Source organism: Acanthaster planci, linkage group LG06 (genome assembly GCF_054643075.1).
Source record: "Acanthaster planci isolate LZ-2023a linkage group LG06, COTS_SCS, whole genome shotgun sequence".
NCBI lineage: Eukaryota > Metazoa > Echinodermata > Asteroidea > Valvatida > Acanthasteridae > Acanthaster > Acanthaster planci.
Genome location: NC_141782.1, coordinates 17,739,073 through 17,762,600, shown reverse-complemented (window position 1 = coordinate 17,762,600; position 23,528 = coordinate 17,739,073). Strand labels below are relative to the sequence as shown.

Genomic DNA, 23,528 nt, shown 5'->3' with positions numbered 1-23,528 from the left:
TCGCGCGCCAAGTCCACATAATAATAAAGGAGATTCTTCTGGACTACTCGCAAGAGGAAAAAAACATAAAATGGACTGGGGTGTCTGGAAAAATGAAAGTAAAATTCTTGAGCAGTATCCTTGGAAATGTATCGTATAATGAATTCTGTTGACTCTCTCACTAAAATGGTATTTATCAATGGGAATAAATAATGCTTAGTCGGTCTTGCATGGACGCAGATAATGCCCTCGCCTGCGGCCCGAGCATTGTACCCCCTGAGCCAGTCTCAAACGTACGTTTTAGACTGGCCAAGCACATCATTTGTCCCCTTATTTATTGGCCGAAGCCTAATACACCTACACCACGCTACCTTTGGACTTTTCGCTAATGATCTATGCATGCACAACACAAAAAGTGGGGGAAAGGAAGAAGGAACAGAACAGAGATAAAGAGAAAAAACACATGCGTGTCTCTTAAAACTAACCTAAGATTTCACACATCATCTGAAATCTCCATTGAAGATGACGACCAAATATGAGACAGTCCTTCGACCAGCTAGTGCTCTTTTACGGTGCTGAAATACGTGGGCACTGGAATAACAGACAATAGAATCTTGAAGTGGATTTTATAAGAAGACCAACAAGAGCATCAAGGAAATGAAAGGAGTGGTTGGCATTTAGAAGAAGGCAAAAGAAAGAAAGGGGGAGTTTGGTTGGACATGTGGAATGGAAGGGGAGACCCTTTAAGGATAGAGGAATCGGATGAATCTAGAAGAAGGAAGAAGGAAGACGATTAAAAAGATGGATGGTCTGTCAGAGAAGACATGAAACACCTCGGAATGGAGTCTTCGGGACGAATGGGCCCATGATCGGATGGAATGGAAGAGGGTTACTCCATTGAAGGGAAAAAGGGCGAAAAATAAATAGGAAAAGCCCACCAAGAAGAACTCCTGATATCCCCTAATAATTCCGGGAAGTGAGGACTCAGGGCACTCGCTAGGTTTTAACAATGATTGTGTCACTAAAGGATTTTGGAGGGATTGTGACCAGATCCATTGATGGCATTCTGTGGTCCGAAAGATAACTATCAATCTCTAGCTCTTCAATGAATTGAAGAACGCCATCTGTTGGTTTGTCGGTGTCTATTTTACATTAAACGTGCTCGTCCCCCCCCCCCCGCCATCCGTATGGGTGGGCACGAGCTTATGCGTCATCGTGCCAACGAATTCTATCCAATAAGGACGCGACCAAATACGTCATGTTCCTGATTAAAGTGCCCATATCCGAGCGCCATGCATGGCCCATGTAGTGGAATGACATGACAACTCTACATCGTTCCCATGGGTACGATCTTGCCACTCATGTTGGCTCCCACCATGCCTTTCACGAAATAATGGAGGCACGTGCACGCAGCCCATGGAGTCGAGGTTGATTACATCATAGCTTGTCACACAGTAGCGGGGCCAGGGGATGCATAATCATCAGCTTTGAATAATTATGCTTTAAGTCACTTCGCCCCATTTCCACTCGCCCCAGACCTCTTCGCTCTAACTATATCGCCCCATTGCCACATCGCCCCATCGCCATTTCGCTGTATCCCACTCCGACCCATTTCTACTTCACACGGTCGCCACTTCTCCCCAATGTTGAATTTTTTTGTCTGAGTTTGACCTAGGCGAAGGCTGCAACGTTGACAATTTGTCTACAATGCCTTTGCAATATGCCAAGGAAAATATTATACTAAATATCATCATCCTGTTAACGGTCTGTAGGCTACGGCGTTGAAGCTACTAGGCGATGGGCCCGAATACATAGTCACGTGAGTTTTCAATGCATTGAATTAAGTCAGCGACGACTTGCCGACAATCGCGGGTGTCAACTTGAACTTAAACCGGACCACGGGCGCAGGTCAGATGATCTCTTACCACCCAATGAAGTGTTTTATTTGTTGCGTTTGTCTAATTACTATGACCAAATTTGCATGATCTGGTATTTGGGTATTTGGTTTGTCTAAGTCAAGTCTATGAACTTTTAAGACACCAGAAGTGAATATAATTGCTAAAGGAGAGTATGAAGGGGAGATGTGCATTTTTTGTTGTCTGTCTTTCAAGTCAAACTTGTTGCGAAACGTCCTGTTCAGTCATCATAGGGTTATTTCCAATAGTCATGTGACAATGTTAATGTCAAAGTAACTTGTACTCTACACATGCACGGGGTACTTGATTCTGGCCCTTGCGCAAAAGGTTGACAAAGTAAAGTAATAAAGTAATATCTGCTTGTATTCAAATTTTCATGGTGGATTCTTTTCCTTCCAAAAAAGTCGTATTATCTGGCCGGTTTAAAACGCATGGGCCAATCACAATGCGCGTTTGAAAAGGGTCGACAGATTTTACGAGTTGTGATTGGCCAACACGTTGCAACTCTTGGATTCGCGTGCACTAAATCGCTCGTACCGTATGAACGGACGACGACACCGTCTCTGTTGTTTGCTCTACAACTGACAAAATCTTTATTGAAGCTGTTCTCGAAAATAAACTTGATGGACTGATGAGCAACAATCAGCGAGTCGACGGACTACTTTGTTGGGTCGACGGACGGATTGTTAATCAAATCAAATTTGTTATAGATACACTGAAATGTCTCAAACGAAAGGATTAAAATGGAGTTGGCCGGGAGAAGGCGTACGGGGATCCATTGAAGACTACGGGAAACTTTAATGAAAATTGAAAGGAATGATATCGTTTCTTTCATTGCTCCAATTTTATCATCAAATGCATTGTCACGTGAGTGGTGTCAATCCACGCCACCTAAAAAACAGGGCGCCTTAATCAAGCACGGCTGGGGCGATGCAGAAATGTGGCGAATGGCAGCGGGGCGATTTGGGACTGGGGCGAAGTTGTTCGGGGAGAATGACATGGGGCGAAATGGAAGCGGGGCGAACTGACCGACAACCCTCCGCCTTAAAGCTTGTCAGATCATCAGCGCAGCTAGCTGTGGAGCGCTCTGCGGTGTAGGGTGCGTGTTGAAATACTGGCGATGTTGCCTGTCAAATGGTCAAAGGGTTAAGTTTTGGACATTTCTTCTAAACTGACAGTAAGGTAAAGTAACAGTTGTTTACGTGAACTGCTAAAGTAGGGGCATGGGCCGCATAAGTTCGGAAAAACTGAAGGAATGGAAGCGAGCAGGCCGACTGTGTGTTGTGAGAGATGGCAGGGTGTTCGATGTGACAGATTTTGCCAGCATGCATCCTGGTGGTGAGAAACCGCTCCAGAATAATGTCGGCAGAGATGTTACCACTCTAATGACTAGAGCAAATCCCCACAGACACAGCAACAATGCATACAAATTAATGGAGGCCTACTGTATTGGAGAACTTGAGGTACATCATGTAGGCTAAATTTCGTATTGTTGTGTCAGTCTACGCGCTAGGCCCTAGGCTAGGCACGTGGGCATGGGGTTCGTTGTTCTGTCCTACCTCCATGGAATGACGGACCCCATGGGCAGTGTTAGTCATTTTGAAAAATTACGTAGAAAGACTAGCCCAAGGCATGTATGTTGCTCTTGTTCTGCCTCATAATCATGGTTGTTAGATACAAATATGCCTCTCTCACCATGCTCAAATGCTTAAAATTTCAATTGGTTTGATCCTATTTACATGATTTAGGCGTGGGCCTCATTTTTTTGGCCCTAAATGCATCCCCAATAAGGATCAATGAGATGGCACAACGTCACCTGAGAGTGAGACTAGCTCAAATTTATTTTGCTTGCTAAACTGCACACCCAGTTTAAATGAATTTTAAGATTACCAACCTGAGCAGTAAATTTGTGCACAGAGGCAGAAACAGTGCAAGTTCCAATGGCTAAAACGTTGCATCCTGACTCCACTTTTCTCATCATGTATCATCTCGACAAAAGTCGGTCATTACAGAAATGCTGGAAAGACATGAATTCTGGACTGAGAAACATTTACCGATGTTGTTGGGAAATAGAAAATTCTCTTCACTCCCCATAGACTTTGTACACAACTGCTCTGAAGTGGAGTCAGGATGCAACATTTTTTCTATTCCAATTTTTGCTAACACACAGTCATAATTTTCCTAGGCCTGGCTCACCAAGAGCCATATTAGTCTACCGGCTCTGTTATAGAATAGTAATTGTGTCTAATTGTCAGAATTTGAAGTTCTTAGTTGTCCAAATTTGGGGTGCCTTAAAAGTTGTCATAGTAAAATCCAAATTCTGTGAGCAGAAAATCAAGGTTTTTGAAAACAGAGAATTAAAAAAAAACTAAAAATTGAAGATAATAAATCACTTTGTTCCGTTGCATTCATAAAATCTGTTTCTGTGGTTTAACAAAACAGTTGTTGCCTGTCGTGACGGGGTCCATGGGTTTTGTACACCATGGACCCGTACAAAACAGGCAACTACATGTATAATATAATGAAGTCAAGCAACAGCAGTTGCTGTGGCTTGTCCATTGCAGTGTACATGACCAATGTGAATTGTAGACCATCCTTCAAAAATCAGGGTTTGGGATTTTTTTTATTTAAAAAAATTTAGAAATCAGATTCTTTTATTAAAGTCAGATTTATTTTTTTTCCTAATCTCAACAAAATACATGCGCACATGCAGAAACAAAATGTTGATGTACAGTGATATTTCATATGTCAAACGCTGCAGTGGGCAATTTAAATGAAGTGAAATTAAATCATGAATATAAATCCTTCACATCAAATTTATTGGCTGAATCCAAGAAGCTGATTTAAATCAGTGATTTTTTTAAAAATTCATTTGATTGAAATCGCGATTTAAAATCAGTGATTTAAACCAGCCAACCCTGTCAAAAAAGCCTGCATGATTACGTATTCATCGGTGTGACCTACCAGTACCAAAGTGAATATGTCATAATATGCACAATTATGTGTGTACCAGTAGAAGGCTGCAAGAACTAGCGTATGAACCAACACACATGTATACATGGACTCTATTTGTTGGCACTACACTTACTGGTTCACATCAGGGTTGGCCAATTTAAATCACCTTGATTTAAATCACCGATTTAAATTGCGCTTTAAATCAAACAATTTTTTTTTAAATCACTGATTTAAATCATCATGATTAATTAGTTTGAGAAAAGGCAAAAACGTTTCAGTGTTTTAATTCTTTTCAACTGATTTCAACTTTCTTTTTGCAGGTTTTGCACATTTTAAACAACAAATCCCTCCTCCGTGAGCCTTTCAGTTCCCAGTATTGAAAAAAAGTACGAATGCAGATGTTTTACACATACATGTAGTCTGGGTTGGCAGGATTTCTTTGTTCAATTCAATCCCCTTGTTTTGATTTAAATCAGCTTTTTGGATTCAGTGAATGAATTTGATTTGCAGGATATTAACCCTAACAGTCCTCAATCCTTCACTTGTTGGAGGACTGATGACTGTTAGGGTTAATGATTTATTTCACTTCATTTAAATTGCCCACTGCAGAGTCCGACACATGCAATTTCAGTGTACATCAACAATTTTTTTTCTGCATTTACACATGTATTTTGTTGAGATCAGAAATGCTTCCAGGTCATTTTGCAGTGAAACTAAAACCAGTAATAACTTGCTCTTAATAAAAATGAGTTTTAATCAAGCCTAAGTCATTGTTCTGTTAATCACAAAGGAGCTGGATCACAAAACGAGACAGCTTTTTGCAAACATTAGAGCAAGGTAAAATACCAGCATTTTGTACGTACATGTACATGTGGTTGATGGCATGTTTTTCACTCATTAGTTATTTTGATTAGAAGTATCCTGTGAACAAATTCTTGTGAACTGTAGTTTTGTCAAAACGTAGAGTTCAGTTTAAATCTGGTACACACTTTGCTGCATGCACCTGTCTCTGAAGGAAGTATCGTCTCTGTGGGTACATGTTCATGTACGTGTACTGGTACTACTGCATAAATGGGTTTAGACAATATTCAAGGTGGTTTGTGAATTTAGTCAATTACTTTATTTTAAATTTCTTAATTCAAATCCAAATTTGTTTAATTTGGTAACAAAAGAGAGAAATGAATGACAATTAATACATATGCCTAACATGCTTGCTTTTGAAAAGATAATCTGGACAACTTGCTTCCAGTTTTCATTAAATAAAAAAATCTGATTTAAATAAAAAAAACTCTGATTTAAATTTTAAATTTTTATTAATAAAAATTAAAAAAACCAGCCCTGGTTCACATGAAGTCATGCTTCAGTACCCCATATGTAAACTGGCGTGTTGTTTTCAAAAATGTCTCGTTACTTATGTTAAAACACTGACCCTACAAAATCCACCTCCAGGCTTTCATCTAGGACTGAAATATCTGCCTGTCCTTTCCGAGGCAATGTTAGAGGAAATCACCTCTCATCACCTCGCAAACTTCATGAGGCTTTCCCCTGGTTCTGCTGGAGCCCATGTTTCCATTGTACCTGATATTTTGCATGGAAATATGATTCACGTACTCCAGTGGTAAACTGTATGTAACATAATGTACCAGCAAAAACTACCTGTGATAAACAATTATTTTTGTCTGTCCTTGGGACAGCTGGACAGATGGCTGGATGAGACACTCTTTACCTCTATGACATGCACTGTATGTAGTCAGTTCAATGTGTATTTCTTGATGGGTTTTTTTGCTGAGTAACTTGCAGCGCACCAGTATTTTAGCAGTCGGCACAGTGGAAGAGCACTGTTTTTTTATATTGGGTGAATTTATGATTAGGATCATGAGTTCTTTAAATTTTTTGTATCTATTGCAATGTATTTTCAGAATGACACTGCATCCAATGGTGAGGGGAACCAGCACCATCAGGCAGTCAGTAATGGACAGCTCAATGGGCACGTGACCACTGGTGGCTCAAGTCATTACAAGGTCAGTGTGCACATTTATTTTCGAAAAATTTTATTTACGGTGTACATCCATGAATACCCCATTTCCAAATCAGGTTTCCAGACTTTGCTTTACCATGGTCTTACAGCTTTTTCCTTGAAAATGTCAACAAGGGTTGAAAGAACTTATAAGTTTGTTCACCCCTTTAACTTGGGTGGTGTGACATATAACCTCATGTATTTAAACCATACCCTCATGGATGAAAGTTCAATACTATGTTTGCACACTATTTCTTCCACGGGCCCATCCCTAGTGTTCGAATGTTGTTGTTTTTTTGTGCACATTCAGTGTAACATTGATGAGTGGTTGTACACTGTCAATGCAATTCTTGTGTGCTGACAAGTGCACACATGTAACATGCCCTTCAGTGTAACACTCCAAGTCTGTAGTATTTCACAAAGCTGGGGGGATAGATGACAGCCATGCCTGCGCCTTGGGGGGCGGTTGACTGGTACATACACCAAGCAATCATGCAGGCAAGTATTAAAGTTCGGCATGCATTAAAGATTGTCTGTTTGTTGTCTGTGAAGCCGTTAATACATTATATTTATACGTTTATGCTTGTAGGTTATCCACAGTATGAATCTAGGTTGTCTAGAATCACAAATTAAGCAGTTTTGGAAACAGGACGGTGTCTAGATCAATTTGAAGTTGATACGTAACAAAATGGCAAAGGGTTTTCACAGATCGCATCACAATTTTTGACAGCGATTTAGGAGAGAGTTCTATCCTATCACTTTCCAACAGGACTTGTCAACAAGATCAAAGAATGCAACAGGCTAGGGAAGACTTGGGGCTGATGAATTCATCAGTAATTTCATGTACTTCATTGGGGAGTCTAAGTGGTTGTAATATACGTGTATACATGTACATGTTTGGCTTGGATACGGAGAAAGGGGGGCAGTTGTTACATTGACTTGCCCATCCTGCAGTATTGATGATACATGTGTCCATGAAGATACCATATGTACATTTTGCTACGTGTATGTCTTAGCAATTCTAAAAAACAAGCTGACACTTGAATACACGTATACATACATGCAGTGTAATAAACCACTTCCTCATTGTGATCAGGGTCACACTTGTTGTTCTTGAATCGTTTCCAAACTACATGTACATTCTATGCAAATCCTTCAAAAGTTGAGATGTAGCCCTCTCTGCTCTGGGAATTTTGTCGGATTGGCTCAGACCACGCATCTTGACATACATACATGTACAGTGATTGGTTTTAGTGCAATCCGTAGTATAGTTGGACCACTAGTTAATTGCTTCTTACCATCGCGTACACACGTACATGAGCATTTACGAGGGTTCCACTGGAATGCCTCTGCTCAAACCATTTTGGCAAACAGTCAAATTACTCACAAGTTTCTGTTGGTGGCTCTTTTCACTTTCTTACTGTACATGTACACCGTAGTTATCAGCGTACCACAGTGAACAATGGAACTGCTTCGGGCTTGTCACCACATGGTCAATGAGACTATCAGCCATCATTTCAGTGATGCGAGTCAAAATACGGTTGAATAAAGTTTGTGCTTCAGTTTGTCCTGTGGAGTGTTATCTGCTAAAATTCATTGATACATGTACCAGCATTATTTAGATTATCTAGTGTATCAATCAAACCCCTCATTCATTTCCCCCATCCCTGGTAAAAGAAAGATTTGCCCATGGTTTAATTTTAGTGGTTGTTCTCTGGTTAGTGAATTTTTCACAAAACTAGATTGGACTGAATTGTTGACCTGACATGAGTGTACAGTACATGTACAATAGGGCTCTTCACCTTGGGCTCCCATTGCTGTGTGGCACTGTTCTCCGTGTTTGAAAAGAAAATGTTTTCCACTGTATTCTATTTACCTGACCAAACTTAAGCAGATGAGGATGTGTAACCTTCAACGAGGGTAAAAATTATTACGTGGGGCCTTACATGTACATGTACCCGTACTTGCTACAGCAACAGCCAGGATGTTGTAGGCAATGTTTGAGTACCACTTCCTGCAGAATACATGTACATGTAGTGTCATGTGGAATGTGCTGTACATACTGGTAAGTCAGTCGGAAGTCAGTCTTACAAATGTCACATCCAGTCTGAAGTTAGGAGCTATTCAGATAAACTGTGACATGGGCACTGCTCTTTGTCCTTGGCTTGGTTGACCTGCTATTACTGGGAAATGGCTCGTAACTTGATGACTGGTTTCTGCTTGTTGGTTGAAACCTAAGACAGAATTTTGCAGGCAACCTTCACTCCCCCAACCGCAGGATAACCAGGATCTGCAATTTAAAGGTCGATTAAAGGGTAGTATGGGTGACCAATCACCTCCCATGCCATCTGATGTAATGCTTATTACTGTATTTGTATGCACCTGCTCTTTAATGCCATACAATTAATGTGAGCATTGGATCAGATCAGGAAAGGTTTGTCTGATGCTACGGCTCCAGGTTCCAGCTTGATCCCATCCGTTCCTGATGATGGTCTCAGCTCAGTGTGGATCTAATTGGAAACCACCAACGACACAGTGCAGAATCTGATCTGACTCTGACCTAATATGAACTTACACGCATGCACGTGTACATAAATGAGGACATCAGCTAATTTTGCACGTTTATCGTTTTGGTACAGAGTTGCCAGATTCTTGTGGTGTCACACTGATGAATGAAATGAAATGAACATTATCAATGAAAACTAGATTTTTCCACAAAGATGTACTTTGCATCAGGTATATGCTAATTTTTAGTGGTTGGTTTGCCCATACAGCGACGTACATGTATATTCATAACAATGCGTTGCTTAGTGTTCCCTGATGCAAAGAACATGTACATCTATGGAGATGGTTTGTGATACTCGCTGCTACATCTGACTCAAACAGTAATCAGAGAAGTTTAGATGGTACTGTAAATGGAGACATGGTTTCTGGTTGGTTTCTTTTGTAATCTCAGGTTTCCTGGATGGGCAAAGCTACTACCGAGTACTGACAAAATCTTACTTAAAAAAGGAAATGAGAAAACCGGGAACTGTTCATTGTAAACCTTACAGCTTCCACCACATTTTATAACAATTAATTGATGATGACTGACATGTTCGGCCTTTTCAATGTACAAGTCTAAATATGGTCAATTTTGATTGGATTACGGAGACGATGATCAACCTGATCCAATCCAACTACACGCACTGGACCTACTGGTATTTACAGTGTCATTGATCATTCCAAATCTGACTGAACCACTGTCAATCTTGTCTGATCCAATCTGAGGTGGGATTCGGATAGGATTCAGACCTGCAGTGTACAGTTTTATCATACATTCTTGCAAATCTCAGGTTAAGTTCATAACTTCAGGCCTTGGATTTCTGAATGTGTTGTTTTTATCTCAGCCAAGTAAGCCAGTCGCCTCTTAAACTGCATCCCTGATGCAGTTGCAGTACTCACTTGGTTAACAATTTCTTTACTGTACCATCTCCCATCAGGTGGAATGTTGAGCATTCTCTCGGTTGATTTGGTAGGATCTCAGACAGTTAGGATTAAAGATTTAAGAGAAACTACCTGTACTCATGAACAGATTTTACTGGTTGTAGTAAGAGCATACAGATCAGTGTCTGTTTTTCAAAAACGGAAGCAATACTGTCAAAAATAGTGAGGGTTTTGTCAAGTTAAGACTCGTACATGTACATGTACGCATATGTACATATGAGCATTGCATAGTTGTGTATGTTTTATGTTGGTTTGAATAGAACTACGGTACTGATGCAAGTCTTTTGTGTAATATATTTTATTGTACAGTGCCCACATGAATTTCCGTCATCTGATCGGTGGATCTTTGATTTTGTATCACTGAATTATTCATTCTTTTCCACAGTACCCGTTGAATAGAAGTTTCACTTGACTTCTTTCCACTTCTAGTTCATGCACATGATATATTTCATTTCAAGTAAGAAAGAGGAAAATAAAGAAGGGACGGGAACCAGTCTAACATTGCACCATGCTCCCAATGGGTGGTGCTTTCAGATAAAAGCTGTTTCACAAAATGGTGGACGTACATGTGGGTTGACGGAAGAAAATTTATGCAGGTGTAATATGAAACAAACAATGATCCTTTCCTTTCAGTTCATGCACACGTAGGAATGATTTCATTTAGTGACAGATGTAGATGTAGATGTAGAATGGAAGATTTTATCCATCACCTCATGAAAATATTCTGACCATTGCAATAATGTGAACCATTCATTATTGATTTGTATATGTTGAGATTGTTGTGGGTGTTAGAATGGAACGAATAGATTAGAGAACAGGAATTGAAAGGCAGTTAGAATGGGTAGGTTTAGATCACTTTGGAATCTTTTTACTTTGAGCCAATCATGCTTGTATGTTGTGAATTATTTGGGCCTAACCCTATTGACTCATGCACTAAACAGAAACTGAACCCAACAAATTTAAACAGCCAGCAACTCTGGCCTGTCACTACACTGAACCTACCTGTGTGTGTCCCAGCTCAAACAAGGTCCAACAGCTTGTATCTCTAGCCACTTTCTGTACTGTACCACCCCAGGTGTATCAACTCAGACAAAATCCAACACTAATAAGCTAGGCCTCTGTTCCTACATGTACACTGTACATGTAAATCCAAAGTTGAACAAGAATTTCATAATGTATTGTACCGAATCTGCCAAAACGTAACAAAACCTGCTGTTGGAGTTTGAGGGGCTTGAGGTAGTTACAGTTAATGACCAGTATGCCATACCTTGCTAATCTCCCTACAGCCACGACGACCAGCAGTTGGCAGGTCCTGCAGGCTTTCATTGACATGGACAGAGGACCTGCTGTCTTAACTTCTCAACGTGGCTGATGTCGTGAATGGAATTTGAGCTTTTAGGTTTAACCCGATGCACATGTACTTCATTTCAATAGAAGATTTTCTTTCTGACATCCTTGTCTCCAGGATGTGGTTGACTACACCAAACCGGTCTTATGGCAAGCGATAAACCTTGGTGAGAAGTATTACAGTTGGACCCACCAGCCTGTCAGCAGAAATAGCTTGCGCCTCTTCCATTATGGCCTGCTGGAGTATTTCTCCACCTCCAGTTGGTATGCTGTCCCAATAACTTGGATCCCATTTATTACAATCGTGTGTTGGCTGGCACTTCAGCAGTGGGAGGGTGTCACCTTGTTCTCCAGTGCTTTCGGTGGAGGTGAGTTGAAATCTAGTTTATGGGGAGGAAGAAGATGTGATGGCACAGTTTTTGATTATTCCATTTTCACGACTGGACGGTGACCTGGCGTTGAGAATGGACCGAAACCGAAACTTCGGATTGCTCATTGACGAGTGTTTTCTAACTCATGTACATGAGCATGCATTATGTACATGTGATATTTGGAGGGAAATATGTGGCATGAAAGGTTTCATTGAAAGTCTCAATTTGCAGATTTTTTTGTAATTTCTGAGAGATGGAAACAAATTGGTACATGTACAGGTGTTTAATCCAGTAAGCATGTGAACTGTGTATAATATGCGTGTTAATGTAAATGTACATGAAGGAAGTTACATGCATATACAAACTGGATGTCAGTGGTAAGGTGACTCCTACTGTGCAATTTTAAGGTGAATTGCTCAGATATGGATGCCATTTGCCAGTTGCTTTTATTACACCTCATAAATATTTATGCACCATTTGTACCGTACATGTAGCAGGTCATTTGCCGATTTCACCACACACGTGGAAACAGAACTGATATATAATAGGTGACATCATCCTGTTGAGTGTCCTTCTCAAATGCCATGCAGTAGATTTTTTTTCCTGGTACATGTACCAGCAACGATTCCCTCTGGAACCCCCCTCGTATGCATGTAGCCTGAGATGTGACCTTAGCGTTGTAGTTCTTGCCAGACTTGGGGAACTCGGCAGAATTTTGTTATTTTGCCAGTTTGCTCATGAGTAATTTTATGAGGTGTAGTGAAATAAATACGGCATGCAGGGTTCTCCCCACGTACAAACTTGCGTATCCATGGTATCGGGCCCAATACGCAATTATTTCTGCCCGACACGCAAAAAACGGGCCGATACCCATTTTTTCATTCCTGATATGAACAATATAATTATAATGGTATGGCTCAGAATTATCTTACATAATGCAGATTGCATGTCCGGAAAATCTAGACAAAAATCAGTTAATAGTCCTGCATTTTTCCATGTACATACCATAGGTAGCCTACATATATGCATTGTGCACCACGCGTCGGCAGCCACACTGCACACCGTACATGTACATCTGCACCGAATGCTCCTCGTGGCCGGTGTCGCGTGAAATCTGAACTTCAGTCATGGGCGTCGTACATGCACTCGCGCGCGTGTGTTTTCTCTGTGCCATGTGCTAACTACGCTAGTGGGGCTCCATCTACGAAGGTTACAATTTTATACTACACCATTGGCAGAACTTACAACATTGACCCCACACACGTTTTTGTTCATGGCGGTAGCCGTAGCCCTGTGTAACGGTATTAATGGCATCTACGACGGGAACGATATTGCTCGTTGCCATATGGTATAGGCCTCGGCTGTAAATTTGGCCCTTAACTGATTTTGACTGAATTTTATGTTAATAAATAATGTGTTCTGTTTCACTCTGTATGTACAGCATATGAGATACCAGTGCCGTATCAGGCATTCCCAGTGGTGTTTTTGGCTGGTGTCCTGCTGTGGACATTCTTAGAGTACATCCTTCACCGTTTCTTGTTTCACATGGAACCTCCGACGAACTCCAAGTTCCTGATTGGCCTTCACTTCATCTTACATGGGCAACACCATAAGGTATAGTTCTGATCACAGAACTTACGCAGATGTGTTGAGTTAAAGAATGTTTACATTCAATCAAACGTTGAATAGTCCAATACCGGTTGAAATGTTGTGATAATAACGTCTAGTTTGGTATGCAACTTGTTTTGTCATCTTTTGTCATCTTTACTGTGCATCAAGGTTTTTTTTACCCTCGGATAACTCGTTATCCCTCTTGTGCTTGCGGAACATAAGAAATGCAATGTGTCTGCATCTCACATACCACTCAGCCCTCTGCCTTATAGACACATACATGTAGCCTGCTTTTGAGTTAATCAGCTTTCACCCATGACCTAATCTATCCCTTGTGACACGTACGGAAGATGATTGGGAACTTTTGAATCCTCTCATTTAGTTTTCTGTGGAACATTCGGAATACAGGCATGCATTTGTTTTGTATGTACTGAGTGCAATAACATGAGAAAATCTATGTTTATTTGATAGCCCTCTGTGTTTGCAGGTGTTTGGGGAACTGGGTACCCATTTCCATAAAGATTGGATACCCAGGTACCCTTAAAATTGAAGAGAATAGATAAATAGCCATCCCATACCATCAATAACACCCATCCATTGGCATTGGCACTGGAGTGGATAGAAGGTGACGAAAGTCAGTGTCTACCTATCATCTGAAATGACTTGAAAAATCTTTTAAGGGTATTTACATGTAAGTCAAGCCAGCGCATTCTTCAAGAGTTAATGTTGGATAACTGGGCTTACTTCTTTTCCATTTAAAAAATTCATTTCTGTCATGGAAAATTATTAATGTTGATTTTTTCCAAACTTTCCATTGTCTTCAGCTTTGTAAAGCCATATCGGTACTTTTTGTGGCTGTTCAAAAATCAAATCTCATGAGCTTTTCCGTGTGTTCATGTAAAATCCCGATGAGGAGGTGGTGTGTGATCCTGTTCTGTGAACAGTGTTCTTGGGTCATGTTCCCACCGTTCGAGCACGAGAACACGAAATCCGTGTCAATAACGGACCGCCCGAACTCACGCAGACTATACCAGTTTTTACTTTCATCTTGACAAGTCCAAATCACATTTGCTTTAGACCTGGGAGCTATTAGTGACTGTTTTTGCTACGGGATAAGGTTCTTCTTCACCTGACTGTTAAGATACAGTGTAGTTATTGAAAAGATTTTTCCACTTGGCTTGACAGTGCTACGTTTACAGAATGGAAGCTCAAAAGTGAAGTTTTGTAGCTCACTCATAAATATTACCATATATGCTGAAAATTGTGCAAGTTTGACATTACAATATTGCAGTTGATCACAGCACCATGCGCCACCAACAGGGTGTCTTTTAGCTACGACAGAGACGTATGAAGAATTGGTGGATTCTTCTGCAAGTGTGCCTTAACCCTAACCCCCTAGGCTCCTGCACTAGAAAGCATACTGAACCTCACAAAATCCAACAGGTTCATGTACTTGTCTATGTACTTGTACATGCAGGTTAGTGTACCAAACCTGATAAACTCCAACAGAATGAGCCCGTTGGAGTTTGAGTGATATGGTATGAATGGGTCTATGCAGTATAGGATGACTTGCACTGAACAGTACCAAACCTGACAAAATCAAGCATAGTCCAACAATTGGTACAGCAAGCCAGACACTGCACACAATGAACCCTGTGTGTCCCAACTCACACAGAATCCAACACCATCTCCCTGGGCCTTTCATCCCAAGTCTCACAAAATTCAACAACAAGTTCCTCAGGTACGGTACCAAACCTGCCAAAACCTCACAAAACCTGCTGTTGGAGTATGGCAGGTTTTGGGCAGTTAGGGTTAATGAACTTGAGCGTAAAGCAAAACAAAAACCTGAGCAATCTTGTAGTTCTTTTTCACACGCACGTTTTTTTTCTTTATTGGGTACCAAGCCCGACATCAACAGTTGGGTACCTGGGTACCAAGCATAGGCCAAACCTTTCATGAATGATGTCATTTCCCTTTCAAATGAATCTTCCAAATGAACCCAAATATATGAACAACGTACATATTTATTCATCACGTGCTTGACAAAATAACTGCTAAGGAGTGTAACAGTTTGCCGGCCACTACAAATTGTGACAGACCCCAATTAAAAGGTCTACTAACTGCGATTTACATCATCAGGTACCATTCCATCCGGGTCGTTTGGTGTTTCCACCTGTAGCCGCGTCGGGCTTTGTAATCATATACTACTTTCTGCTGACCGCCGTCTTACCAGTGCCTGTAGCATACACACTGATGGCTGGTACAATCCTTGGTTACGTCTGCTACGACCTGACCCACTACTACCTTCACCATGGCTCTCCGGCACCAGGCTCATATTTACAAGCTCTGAAGACATACCATGTCAGACATCACTATGAGATTCAAGACAAAGGTAAGAGTATCAGAGTACATGTACATTGATGTGATGGTACAGCCGTGCCTTTAGTATCAGTGTAGCTCACGTGCTTGTTGACGAAAGTGTAAGAGATGGTCCGTAATAATATATATTAGTACTTACAATAAACTGCAGGTTGCGCAGTAAAAAAAGACACACGGATATCCTGAATACTGCATCAAATGCTCTACTAGTGCTGGAAATATTCAGCCTCAGAAAGGATCAGTTTATGCAGCAGTTTTTGAGAAGGAATTGGTGACGGTTGTTTCTGTCTTGTTTTTGTGTAATATGTTACCATACCTCATACATATCCGTGATTGAGAGCCAAATTTCAGATGGATAGTCAATATAAGCTCATCTTGGTACTGGAAGTTGACAAACTAGTTCCCAAGGCAGGGCCAAGGGACCATTGTAGTTTGTCAACTCCTATAACCTCGGGGAGCTGATCTGACTATCCACCCTCAAAGCATGTTAAATGTTGTATGTATATATTACAGTAAATTTGTAGAATATGAGCTACTCGGTGTATGAGCTGCAGCACGCCAAAATCAGCAAATTAAGATTGAAAGTCGGCATGTAAGCCACACTGGCGTACAAGCCGCACCGCAGCTCTGACGATCCAATCATAAAAGTCATCATGCTGTATGCTAAAGCACCAATACAGCATGTAGAGTACGTCAATGCATGGCTACACTACACATGCAGTCCTAAACAAGAGTAAGCAAAATGCCATCCAAAAAGTGAATTTTAAGTCCTCAAATTTAATGGTTTTGGGGGCTGGATGGTTGTCCTACGTGGGCCGGGCATCAACTCTTGCCCTTTTTTTCCCAGAGCCAGCAAAAGTTATGCTTTTGGGGACTTCAAATAAAATCTTGGTAACTCAAAGTCAGTTCAGTTGAAAGATCGTTTTATCTCGTAGGCCGACTATTTCTTGCCAAAAGAATAGGCTTTTATGTAAAAAAAAAAAAAATTTGTAACTGTCCACAACACTACATTAGTTATCTTGAGGTTTTCGTGATGCCATCAAAAAAACATTGCCAAATTGCTTCAAAAAATGAAAGATCTGCTGTGAGACCTTGGTTTGAGGAAAAGGCTACCTCCGTGGTTTTGAATCAACATATTGGAAGCACTTGTGTTGCATGCACACGTATTGCACGCAGTCATGCACCACCATGATCGTAACAAACCCTGTTTTCATGCTAACCTGACTGCTACCGCAGACCCGTTCGTGGACAGTCCAATCACTGATTCTTTCCAATAACTATGTGGCCACAGAAAGTGTTGTCATAAAAAACTCAAGTGGGAAAATAATTAAAATTTTGTGGCATGTCACACTGAACACAGTCGGTGAAAATACGAAAGATCTGAAACACGAAGGCACACCATTGAAATGGTTGATTTTTATTGAACGGCAGAAAGAAATCTTTAGGTTACAAGAACAACAAAAATCCTGGTAAAATGATTGTTTATCTGCAAAACATACACTATGAGAATGAATACAAAGCGGGAAAATAATCGCTAAAAAATGTTGCCACAGCAGAGCAAGTAGGGCTAAAATTTAAGATTACATGTACGTATACATTTCATGTATATGTTTTGTGACTCCATGACTTGGGGAATTCTGTTGATAACTCCAAATCCATACTCCGAGGTTCGAGTTTTCAGATGTAAACAGCAACCAGTGAAAACACGACTGCGCCACCTGCACGTGATGCGCGTGGCCCAGCCGCGGCTTTTGTGACCATGGTGTGACTGATTTTATCCTTCAAAGTTTGCCGTATCAGCCACCCGGCATATAATCTGCAGAGACATTTTCAGCATGAGAATCAACGTATAAGCCATTGGCTTATATTAAAAAAATTACTGTACATCGGTGAACAACCACCCTGTTAGCGGCAAAGATTTTCCTTCACATTGACTCTGTAGATACGTGAAGCTGAGTTCATTGACAAACATGCTGTTATTTTGTTGTCTGTGCTTGACATCGATGTATTTTTCCCCCTTAGGGTTTGGTATCTCAAGCAAACTGTGGGACATCGTGTTTGACACCCTGATTCCTGACATGAAGGCACAGTTGAAGGCACAGTGATTACCAGCCGCTGTTTTGTCTCTTAAACTGTGGTTGTAACATTCACACGTGCGTATTATGTCACTAGCATCACAGGTTATTATCCTATATCTTCTTGATGCTGTTGAACTTGTAAGATAAACGATATCCAAATTTAGTGGTTTACATGTATATGTGGGAATTCTTTGTTTCTAAACTTGTCTGAGAGTTGCAAATGAGAATGTGAAACCATTCTTAAGGCTGGTTCATACTACAGGCAAATGTAAATGAGAAGAGAATTTGAAGTCACGAAAGATTTGCTGCAAAATTTCACTCAAACTGAAATGTTTTAAACTTTTGCAATTTCACACCACAAAGATTTGATCTGATGTCACAAATTCTTTTACACTTGGCATGAACCAGCCTTTTCGTGTGTTGTTTGAAAATAAGTTATTTTCCCTCAGACAGAATCTTTATTCTTACTATTTCAGAGGGTGAATTATGATAGCACATCATTTGACCGTTTAACTTGTCTGAACCAAAGTGCACGACACTCTTCATGCGACAGCTCATTTGACCTTTATAAACTGCAGGCAAAATGATGCTCTGGCATGTTCGTGTCTAGTTCCATCCTCTGAAGTATTAAATTCCTGATGTATTTCTTCTTTGTATACCACCTGTCGTCCAGCGTAGTGTAGTGTTCAGATGAAGTCAGTGAGTGTATCGAAGAAGAGTGACTAATGCAATTAGATTCTCAGTTGTTCACAAGGAAGTACGCTACGAGTCGTCGTTTTATGTTTGAGCACCAGTTTTGTCTTCCACAATATGGTAGCCGCTTGCCTGCAAACTTAATGCCATATCTACACAGTTATATGTGCAGAATGAATACGCTAGGAAATATGTGAACGTTGGCTGCTGATGAGGAACATGTCATTGCCTTTGTATATTTGCACGACAAATTTTCTTTATGAGCATGTACAGCAGTGGCGTAGCTAGGATTTTACTAGTGTGGGGAACACAGGGGGCACCAGCATTTATGGGGGGCACCAGATTTCAGTGATGGTGTTTTTTGGGGCAAGTTTTTGTTAGCCTTGTTCAATATCCATTCATTTTTTTATATTTTTTTTTCTGGGGGGGGGACACCTGGAGGTGGGCACCAGGAATTCAAGGGGGGGACATGCCTCCAGGCTCCCCCTTGGCTACGCCACTGACATACAGGTATATATTTAATGTTACGTTACACTTTGCATATGCTAGTGTATGCACAATTGGTCTTGCAAATAAGCCAACTGTCAATCAAGACAGTCTTATTGTCCCGATGCTGAAATTTAAACTAAACAAAATCATGCTTCATTAAATATGTGTACTTGTGGAACTGAAGTTCATGGAAGGAATATCATAACAAGTGATGCACACTGTTGTATGACATTGTTGTGTCTGTAAACCGTCGTTTGTGTGATAGCAGCATTTCCAGTCACCCGTGTGAAGATGTATATTTACCTCATATTTTGGTGCAGAAATTTGTTTGGTTGGTATTGAGATTGGCATGAGCTGAATGACCAGTTCCAAACCAGGCAGTATTTGGAGCACATGCATATTCGGTAATCGGTGGAAAAATGTGCACATGGATGACACGGTGTGACTTTGTTCACCTACGTGACAGTCTGGCCATAGAGCAAGGACACGCTCTGTGGTCTGACGCAGATTGGATTGCATAAAACTGACCACCATCAAACTGTAATCCAAAGGTCTAAAAAGTGAAGACAAGCTACTGACCGGCAGTTATCAAAGTGGTATTTTGTTTCATGTGTTAAATTTTTTTTATTAGACTTGGTAAAAACAAAGGCCGTGCTGTGCCCATGTTGAAGTAATCACCCATGGCTATTTTCATTGTACATGTAAATGAAAACTGAAATCCCCCAATATGGAAATAATGCTCAAAACTTACATGGGAGTTAAGAGTGACATCCTTGAAATAAGAATTTTTTGCTGGTACTGTAGCATGTTTATTTTTTAAGTTCCGCTCTTTGGTTATGGTAATTTCATAAAATTTAAAACCAAGAAGGTCTGAAGCTGCTTCTCATTAGATAATCCGAGTGTAGAAAGAATCAATACAGTGGTCAGATTAAAAAATGTTACAGCATGCAAACACAGGATTTTTATCCAGTAGAAATTTGTCGAATGTAAGCGCCGTTGTGGGAATCTGTCACCTGCTCATGTATATACATTATGCATGCATGCATGCCATTAATTGAACAATAATGGAACATGAGCTAAAACACGTATGATATTAATTGTAATATGGTTACATTTCTCTGCTGGCTTCTGTACATTGATCAGTAATACATGCATGTTGTGTATGTACATGTACTTGTTGCCAAATGCACCTTGGAACGCATTATTGGTACATGTAGTTGATAAGAAACGAATGCCATGCCTTCTGTTAACATTGTGTAGGGTAGCTGCAATCAAGTTGTATTTATGCAAACCTTTGAAAGGCACATCTGTGTCTTGGTTAACCTTAATTTCAACTTTTCAAAGGGTGTTTTACTGCCTTTTATCATATTTATGATCAAAACTGTGATATCCCAGGAAGATAGCCTGGATGTTACCCCGCTTTGTACACAAACAAGTGATATGATGCATTTTTGTTGATTTTGCTGGATTTATTGCTGATTCCTCGTTGTTGCATAGCTATAAGAAAGCATCAATCCCTTTCACTTCCCTTCACTTGCACTTTGTTTTCCATATGTAACATTTCATAGTAGCAATACAGGGCTTTAGTGGACGGAGGCCTCTAAAAAACATAGCTTGTTGAGTAGAGACCCCAGTTGTATTTGTACATAGTATGAAGTACATGTCACTAGTAACAAAACACAAATAACCATGTAACGAAAAGTGAGAAGGAAATACTATACGTACATATGTATAATTGATGGTATTGACCTGTAGCCCTGTGGACAAAAAAAATTAGTTGTTTACGAGATAATTATTCAAAAATTTACTGTATTTTTGTATTTACGCTTGAAGACAGACAGACTGGCCATATTTTTCAGGGATATGTCCACTGAACTCCGCTGTTTTAGGTCCCTCATATTTCACAGTTGCTCTACGCATATTGATCGATGACATTCAAAGCATGCCTTTCTCAGATAGGTTTTCAGTAAGTACATTCTGGGTTCACAATTTGAACAGAAAAACCTTTATCCTGAACAATGTCCTTCCCTAGATGACATCAAGGCAACAGCGCCCTCAGTTGACCAGGAAAGCATGGATAGTTTTAAAAAGTGCATTTAACCAAATATGATTGTAAGAGAGTTTTCACTCGTTGCAGAAGACTACCGAGTTGCAGAAAACTGCGTGTATGTGCTGCAGCTTTTGAAGTGTGTAATTGAAAAGTGCGTGAGTAAAGGCGATCATGTTATCACAGAAGTGCTCTACATTCCACAGAAACCGAAAAGAGGGTGAAAACAAATACCAACGTTGGTCATGTGCATTCCCCTGAACTCAAGGCATACAAAGAATACATGTATTTTTGCGATATAGCATTTAAATTGCACATATGAGCTTGTCTTTACTATGTACGTCGAACTGAATTGTAGACATGACATCTCAGTTGTTATCTTTAACCCTAACCCTCCTCAATCCTTCACCTGTAGGAGGACTGAGGAGTGTTATCTTTAATAGCGTGTAATAAGGAGCAAGGAGTACGACTTATACACGTGTAGCACCCCAGTCTCAATGATGGGAATTCCAATATGGCCGTTTCATAATAGTGCGCCACCAAGAGTTTGCAACGCGTTGGCCAATCACAATGCGCGAAATTCGTCGACCCAATGCGCGTTCGGAAAGGGTCGACAAATTTCGCGCGTTATGATTGGCCAACGTGTTGCAAACTCTTGGTGGCGCACTATTGTGAATCGCCCATATTAAAAATGGTCAATTATACATACATGCACACATTGTACCTGTACATAAATAAACACTAACATTGTGCTAAAGATTTTAATCATATTTAAAAAAAAAAGAAGATATGAGCACTAATAGTAGAAAAATATTTAAAGCTACCAGAAGTTAACTTGAAAAGGATGAACATCAAATGTAAAAAAGGATTAGACTGCATATAAAGAAAGTTGAACTAAACTGTAAGACTGATATTTATTCATTCGGCATACTGTTTTGTACTTGCAAGGGGTGTGATGATCAGAGTGGTGTACAGACTCGCACACAGCATTCTTGTGCAGATGCATATGCTAGATTACTGAAGAACAACAATCCTAATCTTGATCTGAAGGTATGCTGCCTCGTGTACCATTGATGATCATGATTCTGCCGTATTTTCAAATGTGAACGTATAGTAGTAGTGTAAAAAGTAAAAGACCGGTTCATACCACAGGCTAGGGTGAAAGCGATGCGAATTTGACGTCACGAAAGATTTGCAGCCAAATTTCGCTCGAGTTGAAATGTGTTCAATTCTGCGAATTTGCAGCGGCGAATGTTTGATGTAACGTCGCAACTTCGCGCTTGTATTCGCTTTGGCGGAAAGTATGAACCGGCCTTAACATTTACATTATCGGTAACATTGGCAGTATAATTAGGTAGCATTTGATTATTTCTATCCTCAAAATAATGCATAAGTAAAACAAATGCATGAGTAAATAAATGGACCAACAGGAATTGCAAATGTATAGAGGTGGTTGTGATGTGTAGTGAATTATAAATAGCAATCATATTCGGGAGTAGTATTATTGGATTTGGAAGTTACTTGCCATTAAAAGGGAGCAAAACTAAAACTACTAAAGAAAACTCAATTGTGTTTTCAGATAGAAAAATTGAAAAGTTTTTGTCTGTCAGTAAAGGTAACATTTTGTGAAATTTTAAAGTGGAGTAAAGATCAAAGCGAGCATGGAGTGTTTGAGTTGGACAAGAAATCCGGTCTGGACGGTTTGGGGATCCATCACTTGTCATTCCGTTTTGAATTTTCTCTTGAAGTTCTAAAAAAGTCAAAATACCATCTCCCTTTCATGATGGCTGTCCAAACGTATATTTTTCAATTAAATATATTCCACTGTTCCTTTGTAGTTCGTCAAGCCGATAATTTTAATTCCTCAGTGCATTCGAAAATTACTTATTCTTCTTTGACATGTTCCGACTGTACTGAGCAAAGAAATGCCACGATAGGTTTTTGGCAAGTCTACTGAGCTCTGCCCGCCAGGTAAGAGATTAGGTGTTTTTTTTTCTCTTCTACGTAGACTTGTAATCGGAGTTGTCCTCCTCGGTGGACTGACCACCGAGTCCATCGAGTTGTCCCGAGCAATCTGGTTTTAGTGCCAGGAGTTAAGTTTAGACCAGTGAGATTACACATTATTTCTTTCGGGTTCTTGGAACATTTCAGAGGCTGCGT

At 40.3% G+C, this 23,528-nt stretch overlaps 1 protein-coding gene across 1 annotated transcript; it reads left to right on the top strand.

Annotated features, from left to right (window-relative positions):
• Nucleotides 1-2,956: 2,956 nt before the first annotated feature.
• On the top strand, nt 2,957-22,812 carry LOC110982180 (fatty acid 2-hydroxylase-like). Its single transcript, XM_022240435.2, has 6 exons — nt 2,957-3,358; nt 6,770-6,871; nt 11,819-12,068; nt 13,513-13,685; nt 15,822-16,074; nt 18,084-22,812. Exons 1-6 carry the CDS (start codon nt 3,119-3,121, stop codon nt 18,164-18,166), a joined length of 1,101 nt encoding a protein of 366 aa, XP_022096127.2. The 5' UTR covers nt 2,957-3,118; the 3' UTR covers nt 18,167-22,812.
• The last annotated feature ends 716 nt before the right edge of the window (nt 22,813-23,528 follow it).

What these genes read in the sequence shown, in the direction of transcription:
- LOC110982180 (XM_022240435.2), top strand. Translation starts at nt 3,119, where the DNA reads ATGGGCCGCATAAGTTCGGAAAAACTGAAGGAATGGAAGCGAGCAGGC. An exon ending in CTCCAGTGCTTTCGGTGGAG is followed by an intron (nt 12,069 to 13,512) that starts GTGAGTTGAAAT and finishes CTGTATGTACAG; the next exon opens with CATATGAGATACCAGTGCCG. An exon ending in TACATGGGCAACACCATAAG is followed by an intron (nt 13,686 to 15,821) that starts GTATAGTTCTGA and finishes TTACATCATCAG; the next exon opens with GTACCATTCCATCCGGGTCG.